General features: G+C 39.8%; 1 protein-coding gene across 1 annotated transcript in view; it reads right to left on the bottom strand.

The window, feature by feature from the left end:
• DNAH11 (dynein axonemal heavy chain 11) overlaps positions 1–11,777 on the bottom strand; it is a 396,815-nt gene that overhangs the window by 290,518 nt on the left and 94,520 nt on the right. Inside the window, exons 26-28 of the mRNA XM_017871552.1 lie at positions 8,766–8,990; positions 6,868–6,959; positions 5,539–5,665 (exon numbers count right to left, since the gene is read on the bottom strand). Of these exons, the coding sequence (XP_017727041.1) occupies positions 5,539–5,665; positions 6,868–6,959; positions 8,766–8,990 (444 nt within the window). The remainder of the gene's footprint in view (positions 1–5,538; positions 5,666–6,867; positions 6,960–8,765; positions 8,991–11,777) is intronic.

The following is an 11,777-nucleotide window of genomic DNA, read 5'->3' as shown; positions in this document are numbered from 1 at the left end:
GCCATCAGAGAAATGCAAATCAAAACCACAATGAGATACCATCTCACACCAGTTAGAATGGCAATCATTAAAAAGTCAGGAAACAACAGGTGCTGGAGAGGATGTGGAGAAATAGGAACACTTTTACACTGTTGGTGGGATTGTAAACTAGTTCAACCATTATGGAAAACAGTATGGCGATTCCTCAAGGATCTAGGTCTAGATGTACCATATGACCCAGCCATCCCACTACTGGGTATATACCTAAAGGATTATAAATCATGCTGCTATAAAGACACATGCACACATATGTTTATTGCAGCACTATTCACAATAGCAAAGACTTGGAATCAACCCAAATGTCCATCTGTGACAGACTGGATTAAGAACATGTGGCACATATAGACCATGGAGTATTATGCAGCCATAAAAAATGATGTGTTTGCATCCTTTGTAGGGACATGGATGCAGCTGGAAACCATCATTCTTAGCAAACTATCACAAGAGGAGAATACCAAACACCACATGTTCTCACTCATAGGTGGGAACTGAATAATGACATCACTTGGACTCGGGAAGGGGAACATCACACATCGGGACCTATCATGGGGAGGGGAGAGGGGGGACGATTTGCATTGTACCTGATATAAATGATGAATTGATGGGTGCTGACGAGTTGATGGGTGCAGCACACCAACATGGCACAAGTATACATATGTAACAAACCTGCACGTTATTCACATGTACACCAGAACTTAAATAAAAATAAAAAATTAAAAAAAAAAAAAAAAAGCACAAGTAGAGCCGATCACTTTGACAGCGAGTCTTTCTTTAGTATAAGCTCCATTGTGGGTTAGCTTCTCCAAACCTCATCTCCATGGAGAAGTTAATTGTTTCATAGACGAGAGAAAGAAAATGTGCAAACTGTTCTCACACAAAAAGACCTTTCACATTAGGAATCAGTGGCTAAAAACACCTTGATTGCCCAAAGTTGTCAGTTATTTTAAGGTAGTATGTAACAACCTGAAAGGGTGCAAAAGGGTAAACTGATATTATTTTGTCTAACTTTAACCACTGTACTAGTTCAGTTAAAAAATACAAATTTTTTCTGAAAGGGGAAAAAAATACCAAAGAATGTTAATACTGAATCCCACAGGGACTTCAGGTCAGTTGTCCATAACTATTGTACCATGTCAGTGAATCCTGCAAATACACCTTTTTTTAATTTTTTTTTTATTTTTTTTTATTTTTTGAGACGGAGTCTCGCTCTGTCGCCCGGGCTGGAGTGCAGTGGCCGGTTCTCAGCTCACTGCAAGCTCCGCCTCCCGGGTTTATGCCATTCTCCTGCCTCAGCCTCCGAGTAGCTGGGACTACAGGCGCCCGCCACCTCGCCCGGCTAGTTTTTTGTATTTTTTAGTAGAGACGGGGTTTCACCGTGTTAGCCAGGATGGTCTCAATCTCCTGACCTCGTGATCCGCCCGTATCGGCCTCCCAAAGTGCTGGGATTACAGGCTTGAGCCACCGCGCCCGGCCGCAAATACACCTTTAAGTTTTATTTCTACAGCAACTACGAAAGAGTTTTACCACTGAAGTTAAGCAGCACCTGTATCCACCATCCTTTAGTTAACTGATAACCTTGGGAGGTCAGGCTGAATTTGGGGGAAGAAAATTTTTAAAACTTGATGTTAACCAAACTTACCAAAACCTAATAATTACTGACAGCATTCTAGACACACCAATTTTATCCCTCTACCATCCAACTCTTGTATCTTAAACTGGGGGTTTCTGCTTACAGAATGCGGGTTGTAGTGGTTATCAGACCTCCCTGGCTGGTCTATTCAAGCTGATCACATTCCAAAATTAACTACAGAAACTCTCACTTGGACCAACACTCTTAAATGGAGTGTGGGTGGGTAAAGGAGGGGGGCCTGGAAAATTCAAGTCATTCACAAGATGTCAAGATGAGTTATCTACCCACAAAGAGTGCCTTTTACGGGGAAATTGCATTGTTGCTCCACAAGCTGCAGCTGCCACGTTATCTCAGTCACACTACAGGGAGCACATTCAGGAATGTTAGCACACAAGGCATAGACGGAAAGACTAAGTCTGGTGGTCTGAAACTGATTCTAATATTGAAAAGAGGGTAAGAGAGTGTGGCAAGATCACACTATCTGGCGTTAACAGCCTGTAGTATTAACTATTCCATAGTTAGTGAGCAAGAATTAAGAATGCATGTTGAATTTGCAGAACCATTTCTTTCAGGGAAAGAAGCCGGCTATTCCTCTAGATGACTCAAATGGCCCTTAGCTCCTTTTCAACAAGTCACTTTTGGATGGTTATCTGTACCACAAAGGCCGCTAAACACTTTTTCTAATAATAGACCTTTAGTAACAGTGTGATAGCATTTTATGTAAATTTTAATTGTTCAAAATTTAAGTAGTGTACACAAAAATACCTCAATGAAATCACATTTTGAGCACAACTTGAAATACAAATTTTCTCAAAATTTCAAAATACATCAAAAATATATCTCACCACTTCAAATCTGTATGTCAGAACTGTAAGCATGTTTATTCTGTGGCCACAGGGCTAGATCCTATTAGCTGGCAAGAAGAAATACCCACCTCCCTTTGTTAGCATGGTGGCATTTATCAGCACAGCTGTGAGGGAGTTTGGAGAGCTCCATGCTGTGATTTTAACATTCAGTTTCATCATAATTTCAAATGTTTCAAAAGCCTTATATAATCTAGTCATTCATTAAGGAGGGGTACTAGTACTGAGTAATGTACCTGGAATTCACAGATTTAGAATTCATGGCTAAAATGCTATGAATGGGGTAGGTGAGGACACATCCACAGTAAGTCACACTGATAAAGGAGAAGACAGCACTCTGTAAAATACCGAAGTCATGTTGTGAAAATTTTTTTAAAGAGTTTAAAAAGCACATCATTGAAATCTGAAAAATAAACTGGCATCAGGGATACACAGACTGTGAGTCAACATGTAGTTTAGCTAAGGCATGAAGGAATTTTTGAGGATTTAAAAGGATGGTGAACAGAGTTGGTGACAAGAATTCATTGAGAGATCTTTTCCTCTAGCACAGAGTGGGACTTCAATTAAGGACAAAGAGGTAGTGAGTATGTGCACATTCTGAAGGTAACAGATGTGGGTTAGGACAGTTAGTCCCTCCAGGGTTTGGTAAGACACATCTCAATACCCCACCCTCCTCTACCTCCATGCACACCTTCCATAGAAAGTACCATAGGGAGGAAGAGGGCAAAGGAGGCCATCTGCACAGTGTGAGTTATCAGCCACGCTGGGGAGACCATGGCATCTCCCTCCCCTTTTGTGGGTAAGATAGAAGACTGGGTACCCCAACCTCCACTCTAAGGTCAAGCAAGAGGAACAGGAGAATCACTCATAAAAACTCTAGGTATCAGTAAGAAGTGAATCTTTGATGTGCCCCTTGTTTGGACACCTGCCTAGGTAGAAAAGGAGAAGGAAGATGGAACCAGGTGGCTGGTTACACTGCCAGGAGCAAGAACTGGAAGGATTAAAGTGGGGGTGGCTCTGGCATATACATCCCTGGGGAGGTTCCCTTTGACCAGAGGACCTGCACACATGTTCCACCAGAAACCCAGCATGTGGATCCTTGCTGTTAAGGGTGAAGATGGACAGTCACTGCTGGCGAGGGAAGCAGGAGCAGTCACAGGAAAGGGCAACAACAGACAGATCACACCCCTAAACCCCTCTCCATGATAAATGGGCAGAGACGGGGGAGGAAAGAGCCAAAGTTTCCCTCCCAATCCCAAGTTATTAAATGAAAGCTTAGCCTTGACATGGAGTGAGATGGAAATTTCCAACTAGAATATGATGAGTTGCTTTTGGTTTATTTTTTAAGTTTTTAATAAGAAAGGAGGACCAGGAAATTACAATACCTGCCCGAGATATTATCTCTACAGGTGCAGAGAGATTCAGAAGGGCACATGTGAGATTAGTAATTGCAGAAAGATAAAACTGTTTCATGACTGTTATTCCATGGAATTAATATTATTCAATAAACCAGTCACATTAGTGTTCGCTGTGTTTAAATAATATGATTAAAAGAAAAAGAATGCTTACCTATTTACAGATTTATGCACCTCTCTGCTAACTTACTTATTGAAAATTCATTTTGCATTGTAAGCATGTCAGATTTGAAAAGTATTCACAAACATGTACTTTAATGAAATATAATACCTGCTACCCTCATATAGTCACCCTGGGCAGAGGGTTCAGCTGCTGGTCATGAGGATGCCCTCAGGGGCTTATTGAAGCATAGTCTAGTTACAACTATTATGTTTCAAAATAGTTTTTTAAAGGCATCTAATTGTGTGCTAATAAGTATGTAAAAGATGGATATAGTAGATTCATAGTCAATTTAATCACAGAGATTTTATTTGCAAAGCCATCTGGAAATTAGCATGAATATACAAAACAATACTACCTGAGTGGTGACCCTGAACACGTTGCCCAAATTGTCCAACAATTCTGTTACTAATAGCACAACTGCACTTACATTATCAACAACAAGAATAGCCAACCAATTGAATTTAGGTTCAAAGTTAAATGACGAACAAGAGAGAAATCATTAAGATAAATACTGTGCCCAAAGAACAGCAAAATTCAGGGAACTGCAGTGTGAAGAGACACACATTCCAAAGAAAACGGCATAAAAAATATCTAGAGAAAAATTTTTCCAAGAAAAAAAAGTGGAGAAAACTCCACAATTATATAGCACAAGCTTGAGTTTCAAAATAATCTGTAATACACAGTCAACTCTAGGAGCGTCCAGCTATGTCAGCCACAACAACTGTAAGATCTTAGTGAACAGGAACGATTGAGTAGGTCTAAATGAAAGACAACATTCTCTTAAAGTTTATAGGAAGTAGTGCTTTGGAATTTGTACAAAGTTTGTCTCTGATCTGAGCTCTTGGATTACACACGATAATATCTGTTTTGATTTGCTTTAAATATTGACGTGGAAATCAGCAAAAGGTGATGCATTATTTTGCACAGATAGATAGGGGAAAATTCGAGGGTTAATTCAGGATGATCCTGAAATTATACAAATCTAACTTGGACAGCACTGAAGATTAGCCCAATGTCATAATTATGAAGGTGACTCTGGAGGGAGGAGTAAGAAGGTACCAGCCATGATCTCATTCCAAGTGACCCTTTCTCCCCTAGGAAAGCTGCTAACCAGGCAATGGATACCTCAGCTCTTGTCCCAGAATTCTGGGGGATTTGGCGACAGTGTTTCTTTCCATCAACTTCTTTCAGCACTGGAAGCCTTACACATTTAATATCGTTCCTCTTTACTGAGCACCAGACAGTTATTCTTCCTACTCCCTTCTGCACAGCCTCTGACATCCCTCTGATGCTGCATTAAAAATTTTAACTGCAGATTTTCTAGTTCCTGGCCCATGTGACATGACAGGTAGCATCTGACAATGATAGAGACACTATGACTTTCCTCCGCTAACACAGTATAATACGAGACTTTCAAAAAAATATTACCTGTTTAGGCTGAGCTCCTTTTGAGAGAATGTCAAGTAAATCAGCAGAAGAGATGAAATAGAAGCGAGGAAAGGCTATGCGCTTGGTTTCCAAGTATTCAGTGAGAGCTTTTTCACAAAGAGAAAGCCTATATGAATGAAAAATCTTTTTAAGCATATCTTGTCCATTCAGTCATTAAAACCTCAGCAAAACAAAACTCAAGTCCTGTCCATTCATTACAGTAAACTTACTGTTTAACAGGTAGCTTACTTCCTTTTTTTTGACACCATCATCTATCTTGCTTATGACTAATATACAAGTTATGCCAAGTAGAAGAGGACTATGCCAAATACACACACACACACACACACACACACACACACACACACACCATTAGTTGCGGCTAAATATGAATTAGACTTAGGATTACGTTATTCATTGCTTTTCTGAATGACACTCCTAAGCAGCAGTGGAGAAGACCAGGTTGCCATCCTTCAACCTGAGAGCAAAATGCGCTAGTAAGATGAAATTGGTTTACAGTCTTCTTTTCCCCCACTGGATGTCTACAAAACACAAGTGACTTCCCTCCTGTCAGGTATTCAGAGGAGTCATAAGATCCAGAATTGGTTCCACTTTATTGCCCTTAGCAGAGCAGAAATGATCCAGAGGCAGAGCCCCGAAGCCCCAAAGAGCATCACTCAACTGAAATAATTAACTTTGCCCTTTTCCTTACCGAAAAAACTTTCAGACTCTAAAACTGCTTTGTTTATGTAATATTAAATTTTATCTAGGTCTTTCCTTACCTTGCAATAAAAAAAGGATCGCAGTTCTACAACCCATCATTTTAGTAGCAGATCTGACCATTTTTAATCAAAAGCCAGAATTAAATGTGAAAATTACTTTACAAATGGCCCTTGGGACAATGATTTCAAAAGTGCTACTGTGCTGCCTCAGGATGATTTCTAATCAAATGAAACTGTACAGAAACTAAAGGACTACATTAACAGAGTGCAATCCCAGTTCCTGGCACACAGTAGGTGCTCAATCAATATTTACAGGATAGTTTGATGAAAGAATTGATCAATCAACCATGTCAATTCTCTTGATAAGAAGATATACTAGCATAATACTCCTTTCAGAAAACAAATATTTTTGGATTTATTTACATTAACTTACTATATATATGTTTCATGTAATATGTACGAGACAACTAGCCAATTATAAGCAAAATTACAAAATAATTTACAAGAGGTTGCACCTCCATAACACAGTATTAAACACTATTAGGTATGTGAAAGAGACTTCATAAAATTACAGTAAATTGATCATCTTCGATAGCTTTATTCTTACCTGGACTGTAAATCTTTAAGTTTTTCATAGAGATTAGGTCTGCACGTTGCTTCTAACACATTTTCTACTTTGGCTGTCTTGAACATTAACTCCTGTATGAAAGTGCAATACGGAGCCGTGGATATTAGAACAATCTTTTCTAAACTTTTAAACGTTTGGAGAATTAAAAAATGAAGAACAAAGAATGAAGAGGCAAGGTTAAAGATACTTCTAAGAATGTCTGACACCACATCTGTTTACTTTTGCTTTTCAACTCTTAGATGAAGATCAAAAGCATGTACAAGCACACCGTTTTTATCAAAATAAACGTGAGAAGCTCTGTCACCACTTTAGGCCCACAGAGAATTTTTCTCTTCTAAATCAAATGAAAAAGAATAAAGAAAGGCAAAAGGAGAAAGGGAATGGAGAATGGGAAGAGGAAAGAGAAGAGAAAGGGAGACAGGTAGGAGGAGTCGGGGGGGCGGGGGAAGAGGGAGAGAAAAAGGGAGAAAGGGAGAGAGAGAGAGAGAATGAGAGAGCGCCCAGAATCTTAAAAGCACACCTACATATAAAAATGAGAGAGACCTAAACAATCTATTTTTTCTTCCTCAAAAGTGAAATGAATTAAAATTTATGTGTGACTTCTACTTTAGGTAGAAAGAAAAAACATTTAATCTCAATTTTTATGAGAAATAGTCATTATCCTTTGCTAGAAATCTCTCCAATCAATTATCATTATGTGCACCATGCCACGTGCTTTCTATGGCTTTTACAGAAAAGAAAAACCGAAACTAGTAGTATTATTTTCTACCTGTTGTCTTTTCTCACTCTTTTACCTCTGAGGATGAATCTGTTTACCTTTATTACCACAAGGGTCGGCAATCTATGGTACCTGGGACAAATATGGCCTGATGTTTGTTTTGCTTGACCTAGAAGCTAAAAATGGTTTTTACATTTATTTTGGAGACAGGGTCTCATTCTGTCACCTGGGCTGGAGTGCAGTGCTGCAGTCATAGCTCACTGTAACCTCAAACTACCTTGGCTCAAGTGATCCTCCCACCTCAGCCTCCCGAGTAGCTAGACAAGTGTGGGCCACCTTGCCCAGCTAATTATTACAAAGTTTTAGTAGAGAGGGGTCTCACTATATTGTCTAGGCTTGTCTCGAACTCCTAGCCTCAAGTCATCCTCCCACCTTGGACTCCCAAAAGGCTGGGATTATAGGTGTGAGCCACCAAGCCTAGCCTACATTTTTAAATCACTGAAAAAAATAACCAGCCAGGTGCGGTGGCTCACGCCTGTAACCCCAGCACTTTGGGAGGCCGAGGTGGGCGGATCACAAGGTCAGGAGTTTGAGACCAGCCTGGCCAATATGGTGAAACCCCACCTCTACTAAAAACACAAAAATTAGCCAGAAGTGGCGGCGGACGCCTGTAGTCCCAGCTACTCAGGAGGCTGACGCAGGAGAATCGCTTGAACCAGGGAGGCAGAGGTTGTAGTGAGCTGAGATCGGGACACTGCACTCCAGCCTGGGAGACGGAGCAAGACTCTGCCTCAAAATAAACAAATAAATAAATAAATAAAAATAAAAATAAAAAACAGTATATTTTGTGACACATGAAAACTATGTGAAATTCAAATTTCAGTGTCTACAAGTAAATCTTTATTGGCATACAACCATATCCATCTGTTTATATATTACCCATGTCTTCTTTCATGTTATAATAGCAGTATTCAGAAGGTGTTACAGAGGCTGCATGATCCACACAGCCTGAAATATTTATTACCTGACCCTTTGCAGGAAAAGTATCCTGACTCCTGCTTACTCATGCAAAATATATCAATTTTATAAATATGATGCTCCAAATCATGTTTCTTTACAAAACTTTGCTAGAATAGCATACAACCTGCCTTTGACAAACCTTAAATTCAGCATCCACCCCATCAAATCTTCTAGCATCTTTCACAAGCTGGATTCGAATATCTTCTGAACAGACAAAAATGCTTTCCAGGTGAGACCAAGTTCGCTGGACTTCCATCCAAGTGAAAATGACCGAGTCTGCTATGTTTAATTTATTTTGCCAGCTTAACATTTGCTCAATGAAATATTCTACATACTTGCTTTGAAGAAGAGTCTGCAACTGAACCTAAAATAAAGGTGAAGAATTTTAAATAGTAGCTAAATTTAGTAGAATGTGAGTGCTATGAGGGAGGCACTATATCTATTCTGTTTATTGCTGGATTCTTAGACGTAGCATGTAATATCTGGAACTGGCATTTAATAAGTTTTTGCTAAATGAGTGAATGAGTGAATTAATGGTAGTAAATATTCATATTAACATTTTTCCGAAAAGAAAAAAGATAAATATAAGCAGCTGTATCTCATATGTCTTCCTCAAAAAGGCCCAGGATCTACTGCCAGCAGAAAAAAAAATTGTGTATCGGGGTTCAGCATTGTGAATTAAACTGTATTCTTTCATTGCTCTTCCCCTCATCCTTGCCTATTAGTCATGCCAAGATTGTGTAGGTATGTGTTTATTAATCTTAAAAAAAAATAGGCTGGGCGTGGTGGCTCACGCCTATAATCCCAGCACTTTGGGAGGCCGAGGTGGGTGGATCACGAGGTCAAGAGATCGAGACCATCCTGGCTGACATGGTGAAACCCCATCTCTACTAAAAATACAAAAATTAGCTGGGTGTGGTGGCACACACCTGTAGTCTCAGCTACTCAGGAGGCTGAAGCAGGAGAATTGCTTGAACCCAGGAGGCAGAGGTTGCAGTGAGCCGAGATCAGGCCACTGCACTCCAGTCTGGGCGACTGAGTGAGACTCCACGTATCCAAAATAAAAGAAAAAAAAAAAAAAAAAAAAAATTAGGCCGGGCAACGAGTGGCTCACGGCCTGTAATAATCCATTGGCACTTTGGGAGCTGCGGGGTGGTTTGGGATCACTAATTCAGTTTACTAGAGTTTTTCTTACTTTCTTAGATCGTGTTATGGGTCAGAGATTGAACCATTACTGGCATAACACGGTGAAACCACCGTCTCTACTAATAAAAATTACAAAAAAATTTAGCTGGGCATTTTGGTGTGCGGCCTTTTAAGTCCCAGCTACTCGGAGGCTTTGAATAGGCAGGAGTCTTAATGACGTGAAACCCAGTGGAGTGGATGCTTGCAGTGGGCGAGATCTTAGGATTAGTGCCCACCACACTCCAGCCTGGCGAACCATAGCGAGTACTCCGTCCTAAAATAAATAAATAAATAAATAAATAAATAAATAAATAAAATAAAACTGCCCCCCACCAGCCTGCTAGGCCCTTGAGCTTCCACTTTCCTGCCTTTTCAGTTACTGCTAAGCTCCACAGCACTCCTATCACCAGTGCTTGTTTTTGTTTTTTGTTTTTTCTTCAATTATTGGTTGCAGTTTTATTTTGAAAAGAATGCTATAATTAATGTGGTTTTTGTTTCTCATGTTTATATTAAAAGAAAAGCTAACAAATTATATTTTAATTAAAATATGTCTAGTATGTCTGAAACGCTTCTATCACAGAGCATTACATATCTGCCTAACTTAAATGTTTTAAGTCTGTCCTCATATGTCTTTTTTTCCCTTCCAACACTTATTTTGGGTTTGGGGGGCACATACGCAGGCTTGTTACACAGGTAAACTGCATGTTGTGGGGGTTTGGTGTACAGATGGTTTCATCAGCAAGGTAATGAGCATAGTACCTGCCAGGTAGGTTTTTGATCCTCACCCTCCTCCTGCCCTCCACCCTCAAGTAGGCCCCAGTGTGTATCATTCCCTCCTTTGTGTCCATGGGTACTCAATATTTAGCTCAGGAGCGCTTGTTTTAATGCCATGCAGTCTAGCTAGTACTTCTCACCATTCTATGACAATGAAATCTCAGACAGTCACTGAGTAGAATGACCTCTACTCATTTTTCTCTGCTCTAGGTATTTAACATTCTTGATTCTTCTTTGAGGGAAAACCCTTATCCCTTGACTTTTCTATGATATTACAGTATCCTGTTTCAACTATTTCTCTTACCACTCTCTTGCTGCCTCATTTTTGTCTTCTCCTCTTGTTCACCAAATTCAGCCTCTTCCAATGCTCTATCCTCAGCTGGCTTATCTCCTTTACTCTCTAGCTAGTTCATCAAGTCTCAAATACTGACAGTGAACTCCCAGACACCAGTTCTTGGCTGAACCTCTGTGTTGAGCTGTGCTCTGGTTTCACCTTTGCATAAACGGCTCTCACACTGAATAAACCAATAATAACAGTGTCATCTCTCCAAACCAGTTTCTTTTCCTAAATATCTCACATCTAGTAATAATACTACTGTTATTTCCTCTGAATAGTTTGTCTCTTCCACATTTCTTCTCATGTCTGAAGAGACGCTAACACCTACGATTTTAGAATTCAAGACCATACAGTACATGCTCAGACTATCTGTCCAGGCCTACCTTTCACTATCCTCATAAAGAAAATCTGTATTTCAAGGAAACTAGAGTCTTAACATTACCTTTGAACGCTAGAGACATCCTGTCATTCCAAGGTGCTACTAATATTGTCCTCATTGCCTAAACACCCTTTTCCTGACTGTCATTTTTTGAAGAATAATAGACTGAATAACAGAGTATCTGTCAAGTCTCAGCATAGGCACCATCATCTTCTAAGGCCCTCCCTGGGTCTTTCACCCACCCTAATCACAAAGCCTCCCTGTCTCTTCTGAGACTCCTTGGAGTCCTTTTGCTTGTCTCCCTACTCAAGTGCATCTTCCTAGAGAACAAGTGTTCATAACTTTAGATCACAAATGGTATCATACCTGGAGCCGGTAACAGTTAGATGCTCAATGAATAAATAAATACATGTTGAGTATTAGAACTAGAAAAAAGTAAAAAATCACAATTTAAAATAAAATCTGATTTAAACTGC

This window comes from Rhinopithecus bieti, unplaced genomic scaffold, assembly GCF_001698545.2.
Source record: "Rhinopithecus bieti isolate Rb0 unplaced genomic scaffold, ASM169854v2 scaffold_5882, whole genome shotgun sequence".
Taxonomy (NCBI): Eukaryota; Metazoa; Chordata; class Mammalia; order Primates; family Cercopithecidae; genus Rhinopithecus; species Rhinopithecus bieti.
This window is presented reverse-complemented; position numbering and strand designations above follow the sequence as displayed.